The sequence below is a fragment of the Grus americana genome, chromosome 14, assembly GCF_028858705.1.
Source record: "Grus americana isolate bGruAme1 chromosome 14, bGruAme1.mat, whole genome shotgun sequence".
Classification (NCBI taxonomy): Eukaryota; Metazoa; Chordata; class Aves; order Gruiformes; family Gruidae; genus Grus; species Grus americana.
Genome location: NC_072865.1, coordinates 6,056,627 through 6,077,454, shown reverse-complemented (window position 1 = coordinate 6,077,454; position 20,828 = coordinate 6,056,627). Strand labels below are relative to the sequence as shown.

General features: G+C 41.4%; 1 protein-coding gene across 8 annotated transcripts in view; it reads left to right on the top strand.

The window, feature by feature from the left end:
* ADAMTS2 (ADAM metallopeptidase with thrombospondin type 1 motif 2) overlaps positions 1-20,828 on the top strand; it is a 264,978-nt gene that overhangs the window by 134,398 nt on the left and 109,752 nt on the right. For all 8 annotated transcript variants that reach the window (XM_054841268.1, XM_054841266.1, XM_054841267.1 and 5 more), the window contains one exon: positions 12,303-12,462. In XM_054841268.1, coding sequence (XP_054697243.1) covers positions 12,309-12,462 — 154 coding nt within the window. In that variant the 5' untranslated portion in view covers positions 12,303-12,308. The remainder of the gene's footprint in view (positions 1-12,302; positions 12,463-20,828) is intronic.

Here is a 20,828-nt window from a genome sequence, read left to right as displayed (position 1 = left end):
CGAATATACCAGCCCACTGACGTATGGTATGCAGTTTGATTTCTAGTAGTTCTGAAAGATTTACAGGCTGATTTATGCTTCTTTCTTTGCATTTATTTTCCATACTCTCTTATTTTCAGAGACTGTATCCTTTATAGGCTCCATTTGATCCAGTGTATGTTGTGTCCAACTTCTGACTATCTAGTTGCTAGTTGCTGCAAAAAGGTCAGAGCTTCATTTCTTTTTTTTTTTTTTTTTGAGAAAACAGGAACTTTTCTTTTAACTTTTGCCTAAGAGTGTAGGTACTTTTGTTTTCCAAAATAAGATGTTATTAACAGTCTGCCTTCTATTTCAACACTTGCTAATTTTTCATGCTTTTATAGTTCTTATCTAGCTGTGGTTGTATCCTTTAGAGTTTTGTGCATGTGAGTATTTTAAGTTCTTTTGTGCTGCTTGGAGTTTGGTGAAAAGTTTATGGTTATTGGAGCCATAGTCCAAGGAACAAGCAGAGGGAACATTCTTGTTCTTCAATTCAGACAATATTAACTTGATTTATTATTAGCTGCAGCCTTGGAGGGACTGGAGAAGAAAAATATCAGGAAAAGCACAAACAGCAAAAACCAAAAAACTGGAGGTGCTCGAGATGAGGGAAAGACAAAATCACATGAGCCATACTGTGTTGGACCAGAGGTCCATGTAAGTCCTTACCTTGCCTTCAGATCTGGCCAGTAGTGAGTGATTGTCTTTGGTGTCTTAGCATTAGTAGCCTTCCGTTTTCTTAGTAGACACTTCCTATGGCAAGGGGTTCGAAAACTGAAATGTGTGTTATATGAAGCCGTACCCCCATCATCTGTGAGGCTTATTGGTCTTTGTACCCAAGTTCTCTTTAGGAACTCTTCTTAGAACCTGGCTTTGTATTTTCATTTGCACTCAGTCCTCTGGTTCTGAAGCCGTTTTGAGCAAACCATGACACGCACAGTAGCTAGACTGTTTCATTTCTTAGTTTTGTCAGGATGAAGTCCTGTGACCTCTTTATTGTAGATTTTATTCTATAACCTCCTCTTCTGATTTTTCAGTTTGAGGCAGATCTTTTCAGTTCAACCTTAGATTGGCAGAGCTCCTACATAGGGGCCTCCTCCAGGTTCTCCAAGGTGACCATGTTTTGAAGAACCTCATTTAATTTTGCTGTTATGGTACTGTCTCTGAGTGCTCCTTTAAACTTGGATAATCTGTTGGCCTTACAGATACCCTGATGATTTTTCAGCTCCTGATGTATTTCAGAAAGGTTTTATGATTAGATTTTATGCTTCTTGCAAGTTATTCCTCAGACTCTCTTTTGGCTTGCCTTATTGCGATTTTACCTTTAATCTGCCAGTTTATGACGCTTTCAATCTTCCTACCTTCCTAATTTGGGCTTTTTTTTTTTTTTTCTGTAGGATGCCTGTATGCTTCCAATAACCCTCCCTTGCCTTGCTGTTTAGCAATGCTGATTTTCATTTGCTCTTTCTGAATTTGTTTGGTGGATGGTATGTCCACTTGCTCTGGGCCTTCAATTCAATGCTACCTGCAATGAGGTTCTCTTTTAGGTGCCCATTTAATTCTTCTTTAACAAGTTTCTTTATTCTTACACAATTATCCTTTCTGGAAGTGAACATTGCAGCAGAAATATTGCGGATTTTGTTGCTCTTGCCAGGTTATCAAACACAAACTAGATGTGGTCAGTGCTACTGAGTATTCTTCAACAGCAGCAGTACAACTGCACTACTCACGCAGTCGAGCGCTGCATCCCCTTTGCAGGGCTTGGTCTCAAGAGCTTCATGAAGCAATCATTAATGATACCTAAAAATCCATCCCTAGCACTACTACTGCCCAGGAGGGTATTTGCCTGGTCTCCATAGAGGTTGTAGACACCTTCCATTACTATGTCCTTCCTGCCCTGTAGTCCTTCTGTTCTCCCTCAGCGTATCTCAGTTGCTGTTGCTGTCCTGGTCAAGCAGTATCACTCTATACTGTTCTTTTCCTACATACAACTAGAAATTTAATCTAGAGGGATTCTGGATTCTTCTTTGACATGGTTAAATGATTAATCTGAGTTAATTCTAGACTCTCTTCTCTACTGGCAGGCTGATGCGTTCCTGTGTGATTCCTATCCCACTGTTACGGTGTCCCCAGACTGTCTTCTTTTCACTGAGTGTCTGATGTGCTCTATCAGTATACATCAAACTTGCCCTTCTGTACTCTCCTCTCCTTTTATTTAAAGTACTCTTTAGAGACTTTCCAGCACACAATATAGTGATGATGTGGGAAAAACTGATCTCTCCTGTACATACTTTATCCATTCCAGAGTTTTTCCCAATGCCTGGTGAATCCAAACTCCTGTTTCCATATCCATTGAATCCACAGCTCATTTCCTCAGCCATGCACTGTGTTTCTGACTTGCCCTTTCATCAGACTGGGAACATTAAAACAATTCCATGATGAAACTCCTGGTTTCAACTTGCAACTTGAAATCCAGAACCTCTGTCCTCGTGCCCACGATGTCCATGAGCACCAGCTGCTCCCCAGTGCTTCCTAAGAGACCTCTAGACGTGCTCTAGCAGTCAGATTGCCATATGGATGCATATACATTGCCCTTAAGGAACGGTATTCATTTATTTGAGAGTGCACTTTATTTCACTTATAGCAGTGAGGGTGTTGCTTCAGGTGTCTCTGGGTGGTCTGTCTGGCTTCTGTTTTTGCGGCTGGCCTGTGAAGTTAGGGATGGAGAGCCTCCAGCTTGTTTCCAGCTACAACCAAGCTCCCCCTGCCCTGAAATTCCCCTCTGTCGGGACAGGGCAGAGCCTTGGGACAGGCTGGGCTCCCTTCGCTCAAGCAAGGGGCTCACAAAAGAGGCCCAGCATGTGTTTGATTTTACTTTTCCAAGGACATAGGTCACCAGCTACTGCCAAATTCCCTGAGCCTCGTTTGGGCTCAGCTGATGTTCTTTATTCCCTCCACTGCAGAAGTCTGCTAAAATTTGTATTGTACAATGCCTAAACCTTGTTCCTTGAACTGTAGGTACTAGTGCAATGTAAAGAATAAGAAATGTTAATTTAAAGATCTTTGAGGTATTTTTTTTTTAAGCTGCATAAGACTGCCTATAACATTGCAGGCTAAAATTTCTATTGGAGTTTCTTTTTTTGTTTGTTTTCTGGTATGTCCAAGCTTTTCTCATCAGCAATTCTTATTCTCTCTATACTTTCAAATCTTGGAGAGTTATCATATGCCTCCCTTCCCCTTTGTCATATAGACAAATAGTGCACATTAATTCTTTGATTTAATCCTTCTTAATAAGCCTATTCCTCCAGGGATTAATTATTTTAGTTTCTGTACTGAATCTTGCACTTTGTTGACATCTTGTACTGGGAGCCTACAACTGAGTGCTGTATCAAATTGAAAGCTCATCTCTCATTAGTTTTTCATGCTCTCATTTGGATAACCCCTTTCCAGGTTCATTCCTCCAATATGGGATAAGAGAAAGAAGGTTAAAATAAGCCTGTCTGTAGGATGTGGAAAGGAAAACAAGTCTCAGCTGTAGGAAACTTTTGGTGCTTTTCTTTCCCTTCACCCTTGCAGGCATCTGGTTTAAGTAAAACTTGCATTTAGCAGAGAAGGGCCCTATCTGATTTGCAAGCTATGAGTAGCTGCATTGGTTACACCTGGACCTGTGGCCAGATTTGGGTTTTGAGTTGTTGCATGGAACAGTGTGAAGGGGGTGTGAGATGCTCTTTCCCAGGTGGGAATTTCTACCTGCTGGGGGTCTTGCTTTCACTGGAGTAGGTAACGTCAGAAGCTGTGGACCAGGGAGACCTGTTCCACCAAGGTGCATGTCTTTCTAGGATGATGATTTTGGGGTAAGCTTCCTGAACCTGCTTAGTGTGGGGTTGTGTGGGCACTGGGGCTGCTGTCTGAGAAGGGGTGGTAGAGCATGGTGGAGGAGGAGGAGGAGATGGGAATGGTCCAGGCCAGATCTGGCTCCTGCTGCCCTGCAGCTTGCACTCTGCAGCTCACGCACTCCTTCGGAATATGAAATGTTGCTGCAGTGACATCTTCCAAAGGGAAGATTCAGGATTTCTACAATGTAATTTTAAATTACTTCAAGTGCTAAGTTTCAACTCAGATGAATTTAATATATTAAACTTTTTTTAATACCGTAAACCTTTTTCTCCAGTTTATGGTCTGCATCCTTTTATCTTGTTTACTATAGCAAAGACCTAGACTTTGTTTCCTACCCATTTATGGATCTGAGCCAACCCTGCTGCATTCAGGATGAAGACTGGTTTTGGGAGGCTGCAGCGATGCTTTGGCGAAAGTCTTTGGCCTGTCTTATATAGAAGGTCAGACTAAACTGCTTTAATATTTATGAATCCATTTATGAATCCTGGCCTTGAGATTTATGAATGTGACACCCGTTGACTTCAGTGGGTGGTGATTTGTGCCTTAAGCAAATATATTTTTGAAAAGAAACTTGTGTAGCAACTGTCCCATTTTGAGAGAGTTTGAGCTGAAGAGCTTTCCAGTCGGACTGGTTTTGTTTTCTTGCAGAATGTCAGTTCATTTTTATTGCCGAGGGTAGGACTCAACTATGCATTTTGTCAAAGTGACCTCAGAAATGCTTTATTTCAAATGGTTCCTTGTGTTAAAATTGGGAAAGTTAATCCTTTTGGATCTTGCTGTTAGCAGATTCATGGACTTGATATTCATGCTTTTCCTCCCTAAAAGATTAAAATTGAGAAACTCTGTTGCAGGGCACTGCAATTACTATTCCCTGCTTGCAACAACAGCAATCAAGTTTACAGTCCCCTGAGTCTGCAAGATCTGCCACATTTATAATTTTCATTCTTAACAGCTATTTAATAACTCACCTCTTTCCCCTTTGGAATTACACATACCTGTGGACATCAAGCCTAGACACTTTCCAAAATGTTTTTGCTTATGCATTATTTTAGGTAAAATAACTGCTGGTCTCTGTTTAGAAAGCTACAGAATTGTAACAGTTCTTGCAGCTGAACTCTTTGGAAACGAAGTTCCTGCTGGTGGTGGTGGAGGCATCTGAAAGGTGGAAGCCAACCTGGCAACAGTGTGATGCTGTGTCCCAGTTTAGCAGCTGCAGGGAAGTCTGCTCTGAATTTGCCGGCTCCCAAGCCAGTTATACTTTTACAGGCTGTAATCTGTGTTTGACGCAGATACTCATTTTGCAGAAAGTCATGTTTTTGTGTATTACCTAAACCTTGTGAAAATGAGATTTACCTCTTGTGACCTGCCAGGGTTCAGAGGTGAGCGGCTGCTAGGATGGGGCAGGTTGTGGGGGGCAGAGGCAGGAGATTTCCTGAAGAGAAGTGGTGCTCAGGTAATGGCCCTGGTCTCCTGCACTGCTGCCGGCCCTAGGCAGGCACTGATGGGGGTGAGAATTTGGTAATTTTCTTGTAAAGGCAGAGCAGTTGGAAGCAATGTTTTTAAGGGTGTCCACTGGTAAAAGCCAGGCACTGTGGCCAGGATGCTTGTCTTGAAATCTGCTGGCGTGGCTTTGTGAAATCACTTTAATTGTGTCTGTTTTCTTGATGGTTTAGTGAGAATGAGACACAGTCTGTCTCACTATTGTGTCTCTTAAAAACCACAAAAAACCCCTTTTGAGATTCTAAAATGAGTTATACTATACAAACACAAGATTTAGGTCCAGATTCCCATCTGCTATAAACTAATGGAGCTCTCTTAACTTCAGGTTATATCAAGGCTGCAGATTTGTCCCACTGCTATTATTAATCGCACCTGTAATTGCATAGTGGCTAAGCTGGGCTCCAGGGACAAATCTTTATTTTTGGTAGCAGTGGAAGAATATAGATGCATGAATGGAAGGATATCCATCCTCCCTTGAGCTACAAGGACTGTACGAAAGCAGCCTGTCATGAAAGCACTCTTAGTATGAATAGCTCTTGTATGGTGCTTTTCATTAGTCGATCTCAAAGTGCATTAAAATGTGACCTTATCCCCGTTCTGCAGAGGATAAATGGGGGCCCTAAGTAATGTGCAACTTCCATAGGGTTACCCAGCAGGCTCTGCCTCTCTGTCAGTCTGTCTATGTAATTCCTATGTGTATACATAATTATTTCCCCCCCTTAATTTTTTGAGGATATGTGAAAATAAAGCAACTAAATTGCCAACCGAGTTGAAAAAAAGCTGAAAAATACTCCTTTAGACTAACAGTGATGAAAATGTATGTGCTCAGTTAAAAACTTTCTTTTTCTCCCCTTCCCCGTCCTGCCTGGGACTGAATAAATCAGGGTAGCTTTAGGGCAGCCATACAGCACAGTAAGTGGCAACGTGTTCCAAATGTTTGCTACAATTCCTTCAGTACCTCCATTCGCTGTAAAGAAAGATGCATTTGCAGCATTGCACAATGCCTCCTCTGCAATGCTTCAGTAGTTCGAGGCATGTTCTCGAAGGATCAAATGCAAATATGACATAAGAAGCTTTTTTTTTTTTGCATTGTTATCTAGATGAATGAAGCTAAATGGAAATAAACCACCGAGCACGTCTGTTCCTGAGTCAATGTACTGTATGATTGGGAATGAATACACTGCAGAACTGAAAACATTGAGAGATCTCACATGGGCAGGGATGAGTTTGGAAGGTCTGTGTTATATCCTTACTTCTGCTGCAGACTTTCCGGGTGATCTTGCTCCAGTCGTCGGAGCTCCTGGAGCATCAGATCCATTCTAATGTAATTGAACTAATAATATTTCCGTACTTGACTTCAGCGTTGGGAGGACACATCTGTTGCTGTTTGGAAAAAGCATGTTCCTGTGGTTCTAAGACCTAGAGAAGGATCATAATAAAAATAACTATTGGAATATGCTTTCAAGTTCACTGCTGAATGTGCTATACTAGTGCTAGTTTTGGTCAAGCGCATAGCAGTCATGTATTTAGAGTACAGGCACATTGATATAAAAATAGAATAAGACCTTGTCCAATATGCTGTCCTACAAATATAATTTTTTCTTTCAAGTCATCTACAGAGTATTTTTGGCAACTATACAGTGAAATGCAAATCTCCTCTCTCTGCTTCTCTGTGAATTGATTGTTGGGAGGATCCCATATTGCAAATTCCCCTCTGGAGGCTTCATTGACATCGCAGGCAGTGCAGGCTCCTTACCCAGGCACTGAGGTTAAATATCAGACAGTTTGAACCTCCCTTTGGTCTCAATAAAATCACCTGAAATTCAGGACTGTATTTAGGATTTGTTCATGCACAGGTATCTCATGTGGCTGGTTACCTTTTCAGAATCAAATACTCAAAAAAAAAATAGAGCTCTATTTACAGAAATAGTTTCTAAGAGTTTCTGAAACACTCTGTTTTTGTAGGTTACTGCTTTAATTAACTAAGCAGCCATTTGGATTTTTTTATATTAATTTCAGGTTTGTTCACATTTAATTTTAGCTTCCTATCTGTATCATGTGCTTGGAGATTGGGAAGTAAATCTGCCTTTATATGGCAATGAGAAACTTTGTAAAGCTGTACTAATGAGGAAGAAAATGAACATTAATTAAACTTGCACTTACAGGTTGGGCTGAGGCTTTGGAGTCCTGAAGCAACAGCTAGATGGGTTACTTCATTACAGCCTAGAACAGGGAGCTGTGATGGGAATGGGAATGAGGAGACAATTAAGTCACTCACCAAGTGCAGAGCCAGCGAGACATTTAATTATCCACAGGAGCTAACACTCTAAAACCTGGAGTTTTCTGTAGATCTAAATATGCCTGGCAGTTTTTCTGTAAATTAGACTTCTAAAGAATGCCTTTAGAAATGCAAGAGGGGTTGGGGATGTTGAGGAGACTGAAGAAGAGACCAGTGCCAGTATCTGTAGATCCTGTGGGCCCTGGAAGCCTGGCAGGTCTTCAGGGATGCACAGGAGCCCTGTTACCCCCAAAAGAGATTAGTGGAGCCATAAACCCCAGTATATTGCAGTGGACTCATTTGGGGCTTATCAATGCAATTCTTGTCTTAATTAAACAGGACAGTCACTCTCTGCCTGCCTTCTGAATTTTTCCTCTGTGGCTTTCACTTCTAAATAAATGCCTCGCTAACCTTAACAGAGGTTTTGATTCTCTGAACTGCAGTTTCCTTTTGATTAAGTATCTTCTGCTCTAGTCTTTAATGCATATTAATGACTGCTAAGCAGTGCTTGACTTGAGTAATTTGCAGATGGGATCTAAAAACCCCTGGAAGGAAGGCCTGGGGATGTCCTGCTTTGGGAAATAGTGGGATATTGTAGGCTTTTTACTACAGTTTGGTTCATTCCAAAGGCAAACACTTTTTCAATTAATTTATATTTTTATTAGTCACAGGACACAGTCACTGCCATCATTATTTAGCAATATTCCTGTATTCACTTCAGTTTCACATTTCAAGTCCCAGAAGAGGAGGGGAAGAGGTAATAGTTAGCTCAGCATTTTTTCCAGAATTGGAGGTGCTTTCCATGGCAGATGCTCGTTCTGAATTTCACAGCACACGTGTGGCTGCAGGATGGTAGTGGAGGGGAGGCACTGCTAATCTGTAACTCCTGGAAGTCCCGCAGTCCCAGGATGGGCAATAAGCAGTACAGGATGGAAAAAACACTGTTGTGAGCCATTACTTTTAAGCTCTTATTTCCTGAAAGCGACTACTGTTCCTCTGTTCAGAACTTGGGGAAACTGATAATTGAAAGACTTAATTCTGCTTTCACATCCCCTGGAGTAAATGTCCAGAGGATGGCCCAAGAATTTTCTGAAGTTCTTCTAGCCTAAACTATGTTGAAGGGAAGGCGCAAATTCTCTGTCATCCAGAGGCATTCTCCAGGAAATTGCAGCAACTTTAATGCTCTCTGTTGTCATCATGAACTTGGTGGTTGTCTGACAGTTGCGTTGGCATGCCAAGCTTGTGCGAGGGTGACAGCATCCATGGAGAAGAATAGGACTGATGGGTGAAGGGCACAGGCAAACCCGTGCTGCCAGAGCGGTGCCTTGACACTGCTTGCTTGGTTGTACGCAACACTGGTGTTGAGTAGATGACTGAAAGCAATCTCCCTTTCATGGTGGCTTTTTGAGGGTGTTCTGATTACTATCAGAAAAAATACATTAGGCAATTTATCTTGAGCTTTTCATGTTCAAAGCACTTGGCAAAAAAAATAACAAATCAGTCCTTGTAATTATCCTGCAAGACTGTTGTTAAGGCTGGTGCAGAGGTGGAGAAATGGAAGTAAAGAGGTTAAATGTCTTGCTCAAAGCAGCAAGGAAATGTGTGGTGGAGACATTCAGGAGCCCCACGTATTTCTTAATGAATCATTTATAACTGTGGGTATATTATTAGGCAGATGGCTTGAACTGTGGATTGCTGTAGGAACTCTGGCTTGCAGTCTAAATGAATTTTATTCTTAAAGTCTTAAACAGCCATATTTTCTTATTTTTATTTCATGAGAATATGTTGGCTGTTTCAAAGACTGTGTAGGATATACAATATATAAAAATATATAATTCTTTTCCTATTCAAAGACACAGTAATTCTTTCCTAATACTTCTGACCAAAAAAAATCAAAGTGTTTCTCAGGACTAAAGAAAAAGAAAAATTCCAGTGTAAGAGACAAAGTTATTTTAGTCCAAGATTAAAATGGGGGGAAAAAAAAAAAAAAAAGAAATGTTCAGCCATGTTTAAAGGTTAAATTCCTTCCTTTCTCCACTCCAACAGCATTAGGGAGGATACTGCCATGGGGATGTACAGAGTGGTGTCATGTCTATCCGAGAAGCAGAGTGGGAAAGAAGAGCACCTGATAGATGGCCTGCTATTTAGCAGTATTTGGTGCAACATGAATCCCCCTGTATGCAAAAGAGCCAGAGCAGGCACAATGATCCACAGGAAATGTCAGCGTTTGACCACTGGTTTTATATCTTGGGAACCAACATTCAAATATCTCTTCTGTTTAGTCTTATAGTCTGTCCCAGGGTGTCACCTTCGTCTTCTCGGGAAGAATCTTCACTCTGAACAGATGTTTTCTTTTCCAAAGGCCACCATACCCTGGAAGCTAAAGCTCACCTATAAAAGTTGTTCTGCTGTCTAATCAGTTCAGCTACTGATTGTAGAAGTTGCCTATCTGTTAAATTTCTTAGAAGATCTAAATTCCTCCAAACTCCCATCAGTAACCCCACTGTGTACAGCGTACAGCAGCGGTTCCCCCAGGATCCTGAAGTATAGTCTGCATTTTAAACTAAGTCTGGCAGTAGCTGCTTAGTTAATAGTGGGTTTAATAAATCTAGAAATACTTATGAACATATGTGCCACCATATAGCTTACTTGCAAAAAGCAAAATCACATTTTTTTCACATGGCAGTCAAGCTCTCTGTGTGTTTCTCCTGGGCATATGTATGGTGTGTGCATCGTATTCGGTGCAGTTGAGCATGCAAATGCTTGTTCCTTCTTGTTCTTTAGTTGTGCTTTTCTCATAAAAAGACTTCAAAATTTCTGGATATATAATATTTAATATCCAGAAGAAGTGTGTCTGTATACAATTAAAATATACATTAAACGGAGAATAACGTCAATTCTGAATTTTTCATGTATTCCTTTTTGCAGTAAAAGATCAGTTGCTGTCTCTCTGGGTTCAGCACTTATTTTCTTGGTTGTCTTAGCTTCCTTGAGCTGCTGAGCCTGTCTCACCTTTTTTGTGTCTGATGTAGAATCTAAATTAGATAAGAAGAAACAGGACAGGATTTCAAATTCAGTTTCCTCTATACAGGCGGGATGGCATCAGTTTAAATTGCTTCGATATAATTTTGCTTCTTTAATCCTTCCCCTTCAATCTGTTTTTGTATACATTATATATATGAAATCTGGGACTGGAAATCTTGCCTAATGTAAGTTAAGACATGACGAATGAACCTGACATTTTTCCAAGGAGGGAACCAAAGAACATACTGTATTTATAGCAGTAGAAATATAGTTTGCTGCTTGTAGAAGAAAAATATGTGTTTTATGAGAACTTTAATGCTGGGACATGAGAAGAGTGTTTAGATGATACTTGTTTCAGGTGAGAATACTGGGTTCAAAGAAGCCAAACTGCTTTTCCTGGAAACTTGAGGTAGGGCTTCACCGAGCAGAGGAATTAGGCTCCCAGAAGCTCAGATGCCAAGATGAAGTGTATCACAGTGTTCTCCTGTGCCCAGTCTGAAAGTCCGGTGACTCCGGGGCCATCAGTGGGCAGAGTGGGAAAGAGCATGATGAAGGAGCTTCTGAAAGTTAGATCTGGGGCTTCTGTCAATATTCTAAACATTTTCTTTCACATTAATGGTAAGACTTTCTGTTTATAAGCTAAGAATTTGTAAGTTCTCAAACACAGATGTGCAAACATATGCAGAAAAATTGATTCAAGCCAACCATCTCTGCAAGCCAGCTACCGGCTGCCGTGACCTTCTGCAGTAGGGCAGGACTGCAAGAGGAGACAAATACAGGTGATCCAGGTGCCCAACTTGTTTCACCTGCATGAAGATGATAAAAAGACTTTTTCTTTTTGAAGTTTTCAGTCTTTATGAGGGTTTCGCTGAACACAGTGAGAATCACTTGGGTGAGATGTTCCTTTGAGTTGCTCTGTAGAAGTGCAGATTTCTCTTTATTTCATACCAGGGTATCTGGTCCAGTCTGAATAAGTTTTTATCTCTTAGCAATGCACTACTGACACCTTTTTTAAACTGGTTGTGGCTAATTCTTGAAAGAGTATTTTGTCGGTGGAACCCTTTGTGTCAAGGAGGAAATAATCACAAAGCTTAGTTGCCTGCATGGAAGACGTAGTACTTTTCCGTCTTGCTTCTGAACAGAAAGGATGACTCTACATTTTTTGACTGTTGAACTGCACATCAGGACCAGCTTTTGGCACTGAACCGATCCTTTATTTAGCAGAGATAGTAAACACTGGAGTGGTCTGGCACTGACAGATAGCTAAGGTTGTAGTAACTGTCATTGTAGCTGGTTTCTAATGGAGGGTGTATTTCCTAGACAGATTCTTAGACCTGTACTTTGCTCATGTGGTTTGAGGAGAAGTCCTTTTGGTTCAGGTTTGTACCTTTTGTCCTTTCTTGTCAAGTTGGGGAAATGATGCTTCGTTTTGCTCTAATAAAGAATTCACCTGGTTTCCTCTCTGCATCCTAATTGCTCTCTAGAGAGCACTAAAGTGTGCTTAAGCATATTGTAACTGTTTACTCACAACGTCTGCTGTATGTGCAGTAACGCAAAATGTTCGATCTCTGCCCTGTCGCTGCAGGCTGGCATGATTCGCACAGACAAGGACGAGTTCTTCATTGAACCTCTGGAGAAGGGGGCCCAGGAGGAGGAGGAGGGAGGAGGCAGAACGCACGTGGTCTATCGCAGAGCCGCTGCTAAGAAGCAGCTTCCTACCGAGAACGCAGATACCCTGTATAAAGGTAAGGCAGAGCTGTTAATGCCAGCTGATGTATAAAGTGTAGCTGAAGGCATGAAGCCCATGTGATCTGCGATCTCTGGCTTTTTTATCCTTCAAAATGGAAATGTGTTCTTCTCCCTCTGTGGATGAAAAGGTAGGGAAGAGTTGAATGCTTTGCCTGCGATAAGCAAGCACTGCAGCAGCCAAAACCATCTCCAGGATGGTGGAACTGTGTATGCTTTAAAGAGTTTGGCTCCAGAGATAGCCAGCACAAAGCCGTGTGTCCCACTGAGTCCCTGAGTTCAGAGCAGAGGAAGGGGATGGTGGCTGGAGCAGCGGTGCAGAGGTGCCTGTGCGCGCTGGGGACCAGTAGCAGTGGTGGCTTTGCAAAGGCTGTGTTGGAAGGCTGCAGCAAGGGCACACCAAGGCTGACGTGGTACATGGGCTTCTCATTGATGGTGTCTTTGCTGGGCTGGATTTAGTCCCAATGGGGGAATAATGGTATCTTCAGATATGAACACAAACTTTCTTGGTTTATTTATGTGTTACTAAGTGTGGTATTCAACACACTATGTATGTGATAGATGATGATGGAATAACAGGAGCTAAACATAAACAACAGGTCTATGTAGTAGTTTCTCTTTCTCTGGTAACTGCTTGGATGTTGCACCTTTTTTGCTGAACAAATAAAGGATGCAAATCTAGTAAGTGGATGTTTTGACAGCTGATGTTAACACAGATTAACTGGGTCATTTGAGTGGAAACAACAAAACAGCTACATTTTTGTTCCAAGTGTGTGTACCAAACTGCAGAGTTATTTGCCACTCATACCCTAGCATTATCTTATTGCAGTAAAATACGTTTTTAAGTATAAAACAGTGTGTTAGATTTTCCTTTGTAGAAATCTTCCCAGCAATCCCCATCCCTCTCCTACGCTACCTTAATCATTTTCAAAAGACAAAGAGTATGGTACCTGTTGTAAAAACTCTACCATCACTCTTGCATATAATAATGTCCAGAAACGACGTGGAGGAGCAGATAGTCACAGAGATGGGGCACTGAAATTAGGGCCAGGTGAATAATATAAATTTCTCAATGTTCAAGTTAGAAAGGGGAGAAAAAAGGAAGCAAACAATAGCACTCAACTAGCTCTTTTTTTCCACTTTGGCCATCAAAATTACCCATGAATTTTTGAGTGATGCAGTGCTGTGTTGGGCTCTTCTGGTTGCCTTCATACTCATTCTGGTGCAGAGCTGGGGGATGCAGGAGTCTGACTGCTACAATCCCAGAATCGTTAGGATGGAAGTTGCTCTGTTAGTAGATGTTTATAAAATTACTGCAGTGTTGGAAAATATCAGCCAGTCACTGTGTTTCCTCTTAAACAAAAGAGACTTGGTTTTATTCACACCTTATGGCAGTATTTTTGTTTTTGGATGGTAAATATTCCTCAGGAGTAGGAGTCTGGTACACAGAATAAGCATAAATTGTAGATCAGCTCCAGTTATTGGCATGCGGTACCTGCTAGAGGAAGGCTCTGACAGCAGCATCTGAAAACACCTCTCTGAAATGCAGCGCCGTGCTGCGTGGCTTCTCGTGGGGCTGACGGTGGGGCTGCTCGCGGGCTGCCTGCCGCGACCGGCAGCAAAGCCACATGCGGTGCGCGATGCCACCGACTTCTGTGTCTGTGTCCCCTCACCTGTGCTGTGCACTCGGATAAAGACTGAAGTTTGTAGGCTCTGCTACAAAGGCACAAAGTGATAATAGCCGTCAGCCAACACTATGGGATTAAAAAGCAAAAGCGAGGCTGAACTCGTGCACGCCAGGCTGAGGTGTAGCCCTGGCTGTGTCGGTGATAGGTAGGAATAGTTGTGATTTTTCATATTTCAAATTTTAAAATAAGAAAAATACTAAGAGTAGTAATCTTCCCCTCCATCCACCCACTTTTTATTTTTAATATTGACTAAAGGTTAGGTTTTATTTTGGAAAAAAACTCCACTGAATTGTACAGGATTTTTGTCCATGAAATTCTTTTTGCTTTTAACAAAGAAATTGAATGGCCGCTACAAAACTGATCTGTTCTCCTTTACTTTTTATTAAACCTGGCTTCCCACTCCTGATTTGCTCTAGGCAACAGGCTTGGAAAGGACATGTTTTCAAAAATTGTAATTTTATTTTCCAGTTTGTCTTTTTCCAGAATGCATCCAGTTTTGGTTAACAAATGTCAAAATATTTAGTGACTGGGGGTTGATAAACACGCTGTGCTGCGTGTTTCCATAGTGCTCTAAATTAATCAATGGTCTTATTTAGGAAATACTTTGTAGGGCACTTTCAGCATGTTGTATCTATTTAAAAAAAAAAAAAAAAGGAAAAAAAGAGGTTAACAAAGAGCACTCCCCCTCTTCCACCATCCCTAGAGACAACTGCATTGTTGCCAAGTCCCATAAATTTACATGTGATGAATTGTAACACTTGGACTATTTTTAAAGGTCCAGCCTCCAGGAATCTTATGAATATGTGATGACTTTCTTTTTTTTCCTCTAGGTGAGCTTCTGGCTCTTTTAACTGTTGATAAAAACTTTGTAGTTTTTGACTGGGTAAATATTGTCAAGTAATGAGTAACACAAAGTATATAGTATTCCATAATTTTGAAGACAGCATCTTTCAAAATCCCATGATATGTTAATTTAATCTCATGATTTGGGAGGGGATTATGAGTCATGATTTTTGAATGTTTGGGTTTGGATAGATAGATATGAATTCCTTCTAAATATTCCTATCTCTGGCACTCTTTTCACAAGAAATAGGACAAGCTGTTCTCTTCCCAGTGAAACAGGAGATGAAGGAACTGAAAGCTCCATGAACTTGGAGTTGGGTGGGTCAGTTGTCGTTCCAAGGACTTGGGGCTTGTGCTGGGCAGTGGTCGTGCTGGACCTTGCATGGTGCAAGTGCTTTGGGATTTACTCCTGCAGTCGGTAGGTCCGACAGGATGCTGCTGTCAGGGAAACTCCCCAGGCTCTCGCTTGCAGAAGTGGGGCTGGGTCTGTGGAGCAGAAGATCCCAGCTGGGCGCAGGGGATCTCCTGCAGCACAGGGCACGGGGTTGTGCAGTGCTGGGGGGGCTCTTCATGCCCCCCATCTCCACACAGGAGTGAAGAGCCCTTCGCGCCCCATGTGCTGCCTGGGCAAGTGGTCTTGTTTAGTCACTTGAGACTTTGGGGGCAAACTTGTTCTAACTTTAGTTGTTCTCATAATGAATCTGTGCGGGGACATAGTCTCCTAAATGCAGTTCTTCTGGATGGTGGTTTGTTGGAGATCTCGGTACCCCAAGTCGGTGTGCAGCTGCCCAGGCAGAGAGCTCCAACACAGAGCTGCAGGACAGCAGGAGAGAGGTCCCTGAAGCTGGTGGGCAGCTGATCTTCCTGAAATGACAACTAGGACTAGAGGAAGACCCATCAGCTGGTTCTGAGGGTGGATTCATGCGTAAGAGAAGAAAAAAAAGCATTTTCCCAAGTGTGGAAGTAAATTGTAGATATGCTAACAGGTGCAGTGAGGTGGACCTGACAGCAGGGTTTTTCTAGCATTTTCCATACGCTATTATCTCTCTTTTATATTACAGTAAGAGAAATTGAGATTTTTATTCCATCTGTTTAAAAAATATAAACAAACAAATCCCACAACCTCCTAAGCCTTGGAGAGATCAAGGTATGCATCTTCTTTTATGAAGGCTCTGCTGACGTGCTGTGTTTTCAGAAATGGAATGTGCTGGGAGAGAACGGGCGTGAAACAAGTGGCAGAGCTGTAGTCTGATTTCCGACCGTACCAGGTTTGCTTTTGTGTTTAAGTAAAATGCTATCAGAATATTGGGAAAAGTAAATACTTGTTTGGGCAGCCTGAATCATTGTGTTTTGACTGGTGTAGGATTATCTGGTATTTGCGAGAATCACAGACTAAAAAGGGTATTTCTGCCTGGTTTTCCCCTCTCAAACGATACTATTTATTAATGTACTGGAAAAATGTAAGCATCATATTTTAGGCAAGTAATAATCTGAAGCAGAGTAGTACTGTGAAAGTCTGTGTGACGTCACTACAAATCAGGCTAATTGTTTTGGAAGGAGAAATATTTTCATGTAGTGGTTGATGTATTGCAGGTATGGTGGGAATAAACCCTATTTTTTCTGGCAACTGCTTTTACTACTTGCATGCATATAATAATTTATCTTCCTCTAGATAAAATTAAGCAGCCTGTTGAAAATATTTTAATATTTCCACTTGAATTCCTTCTTACAAAGATGAGAAATGTTGCTTGACAGCAGTAAAACTTCCTACACGATAGAACTAGAATTAAATAGGCGAGCTAGAGGAGGTCATTTTTTTTCCTTGAAACTGATGGATTTTTGCTTAAATGTTCTTTAGATGTTAAGTGAAGAGATGGTAAGTATTTAATTAATGGTTATGGTGAGGTCTGGAAAACCAGCTTGATTTTTGTCTCTAAAGACAATCTGATTATCAGGCTTGTAAGCTTTATATCACATTTCCCCAGCTAAATTACCGTGTCTGTTACGTTGATCAACTGAGGGGAAATGATTATACTAAAACTTCCTTAAGGTTTGCCTTCTCTCTCAAAATCATTGTCTAAATACGCTGCTCTGAGTTTTATTGTATTGCTTGACTGATGAAAAACAGAAACTCGGCTTTAGTTGACAGTTTTATTTACTGTGCAGATGAAAGACGACCTTCACCAAAAACAGTTTATTACTGAGGAAGACAACAAGGTAACTCTCCAAATGTGCCTAAACCAGGCAGATTGTTGTTTCTTTAACTGCTAATTAAATCCTTTGAATGGCTAAACCCAATCTGACATGAGTCCCATCACAGATGTACTCTGGGCTGGTGGGATGGACGCAGCCACAGGCTCTGCTGGAGACTCGTGACCCCTTCCCAGGGCAATACTTGGGTTTGCTTGCGGTCAAACCTTCAGAGGGGTGGTGGCTTGGCGCTGAAAGAAGTGATCATTTTGTGTGACACTGTCAGTACTTTTGGGGGCAAAAAATGTCCTTTATGATTTTTTAATGTCTACTACTGTTTCCTTTTTTTTTATGTCAAGGGTGGCTAACATCCCTCTGGCCATAAACACACACCAGTCAGGTAAAGGGACAGAAATAATAAGTTGTTGCTTCTACTCAGTAGAGGCAATCAGCTCCTTTCTGACAGATACCCAAACCTCGTCAGAGCAGAGCTGCTCCTCAGTCCTGTTACTGACATCTCCTGCCCCTCCGCGATGCAAAAGGAAGAAAACCTTTCTTCTTCCTCACACTGATGAGACGTTAGGGAGCCCCAAGGGGCTGGGGTGCAATTCAGCAGGAGAGACATCCACGTCAATTTAAGCTGAAATAACCAAACAGTAGAAGATGTTGGGAAAGATGAAAAAGTTAAAAATAAGATAAAGTTGTAACAACTCAGTTGCCAGAGCTTTGCAGGTTTTAAAGATGATAATTCAGAGGAAGACTCGTCTATCATAGTCCATCAAACTGTCAATGCCATTGATTTACTAATGTATTTAAATTACTTTTTAGAAACCAACATACATCTGGTGTATATTTTTCTGGATTGTCTGAAATGACACTCAGATTGGCTGCAGGCTGGCTGGTTGCCATTCTAATTTACAGAAACTTTCCTGGTTACCTTTGCAGGGGAACAGTTCCTTCAGGAAACTAAAGTTTCTCCAAATTCAATCAATATTTCCTCTCAGCGTGTACTCCTGCTGATTAATTACTGCTCCCTTATTTTGCAGTCAGTAAGGCACTGATGACAATATTTTTTGTCTCCTTCCTACATCATCTGTGCGTGATAAATACATCTGTCTTTCTCCTGTCTGGGGTTTTCTCTGGGTTTCACATTGCAGATTCATGGGGCTTTTCTGGGAAGAGAAAGATTGAGAATTCTGTAACAATTCAGGTTTTGAATAAGCAGCAAGGTTATGCACTCGTGAAAAAACAAGTCTCCAGAGAGTGGCATTAGGCCATTGGATGTCACCCTTCCCAACCATAGGTGCAGCTGATGAAGCAGTTCTTTGCTAGCACAGGCAAATAAGACTCTTGCAGCAATTTTAATATGAAACTTTAGGATAAATCTAAAGGTTTCTATGTTTATAGCAGTGCAATAAATCATCTGGGATGATTAGGTGAATGCTAATGAACAATGCTCTTACATATGCTTGGTGTGAAATACAAGGAATAGCCTCACTTTTCCAGAGATGGTGGAATTTTCTACCTTAGACCTCCCCAGCGAGTGGCTTTAGCTGGGCCACAGAATGGTCTCAGGTGAAAAGTCAACCTGTCCTGTGCTTCTGGGACAGTCAGTTTTCTTTTGCCTAGAAATAAATTTATAATGAAGATAATTGAACTTTTTGTAATTAATACTAGCGATTTTGCAGTGGTTTTTTTGAGGGGGGGGGAAGTGCTGATATAACTACAGATGCGTGGTGATGCGCATGCATATCAGGACCACAGTAAAGCTGTGTGGGCTACTTTTACAGTGGGCTTCTCTGAATTTTCGAGTGCTTTGGAATGTATATTGCATCTTCAAAGGATTTTTGCTTTTAATTAAAAACCATCTCCTTTTCCCAGATGCTAAAAATTGCTTTCAGAACCTTTGAACGTGTATTAAATACTTTCTCATTATTATTTCTTTATGACACCAAACGCTGTAGTCGCTGCAGCACCGTTTTGTTTTGCCAGTAACAGAAATCCTCTTGTAGATAAGTAAAATCGGTGGGGCAGCAGGGAGCCATGCAGAGCTCTGTGCTACGGCGATGCTGCGGCTGGGACGGGGAGCAGGGAGAGGCTGGAGCAGAGACCTGCAGCATGGGCCAGCTCTGCTCCGCTTGCCTGGCGCTGAGCTGTCATCTCCCCCTCCCATACACTCACAAAACTGCAGCCGTTCCTGTAACAAACTGTCGCTAAACGTGGAATATGGGAACATAATAATAGTATGTTAAGAAATTCAGTTTTTACATTTGTCCCTGCCTTTCTCATTAGGTAGTTTGAGATCCACGTAGGCTTAAGCGTGTGCTTAACTTAAGCAGGTACTTAAGTCAAATTGATTTCAGCGGGATTCAGATATGTACCTTAGGCTAAATGTTTTTTTTATTCTAAATGGAGGTGGTTCCTGTTTTGGTTCTGAGGCAAGTTACCTTCCTTTCAGATATGCATGAACAACTTCATTATTTGTGCTTATGTGAATATCACTAATTTGCTCATATCTTTAGCTAACATAAAAATAAAATTAATTTCATTCTCAACTGGTGAGTTCATTTTAGCCTCTCTACTAAATTCAAGCACTACAGTAAGGCTCTCCTAAGTGATTGTTGTGAGCAGCTTACAGCTGGAGTTGGATATTACCAAATGTTGCTAAATATAACAAAATGATAATAAAGCTGATATTGGTCTATAAAACAAGTTTCCAGTTCCATACAAATACTCCTGCAAAATTTTCGTGAGAAGCTCTGATGAAAGCAGGGGGGAAGTGCTCATTTTTTCACATTTTTCTATCAATTAATTCAGCACAAGGGGTGTGTGAAGCTAAGCTTGATTAATCACTTGTTTGCTTATGTTTGCATTTAGTCAACACTTGTTTGTTTATAGATACGTTTATAGAGACCAAACATTTTACAACACATTTCATTAAGGTTCATTTTTATTCTTCCTTATAATATCCATTGATCTCACAATCCTTAATGAATTTAGCCTCTCGGTCTCCTGGGAGGAAAGAGAGAAGAAAATATTTGCCTTTTGGACAAGAGTAACACAAACCTTGTTTTTACTGAAAGCCGATCCTGTTTCTTGCTGGTAATAGCCCGGTGTAAGAGCAGAGTTCGTGGGAGCAGCAGTTTCTAAGTCAGCCCTTGCCTTCGGAGCCCGGGCGCGCTTGCGTGTGTGAGTGTGTGCAGCCGCCCCCAGGCACGTGAGGAGGTTTTGCTTATGAAAATGTATGCGCACACCCACACGGTTCTTGCGATTTCACATTTACTGGTGCGTTTTTCCGCGAAGTGTCATCCTATTGGGGTTTGTTTATTTACAAGCTGTGTTCATGTTGTCCAACCTGCTGAGAAAGACAGAGGATGGCAGTGATCCAGCGGGTTCTGATGTCTCTGCCAGGCACAAAGGGGGAGAAACTTGTTCGCAGAAAGACTGTAATATTCTGTCCTGACAAACTGAAAGTGTTCTGCAACCCATATCTCCATTTAGGAAATGGATTCTGGAACTGAGAATTCAAAAATATGGGTAGCATGTAATGTTTGCTGTTTTGTACCAGGGGATTCAAACTCTGTGTTTAATAACAATACGCAAAATAGCATCTGGTATGCGTCACTAAAATAAGCTCTAGTAGA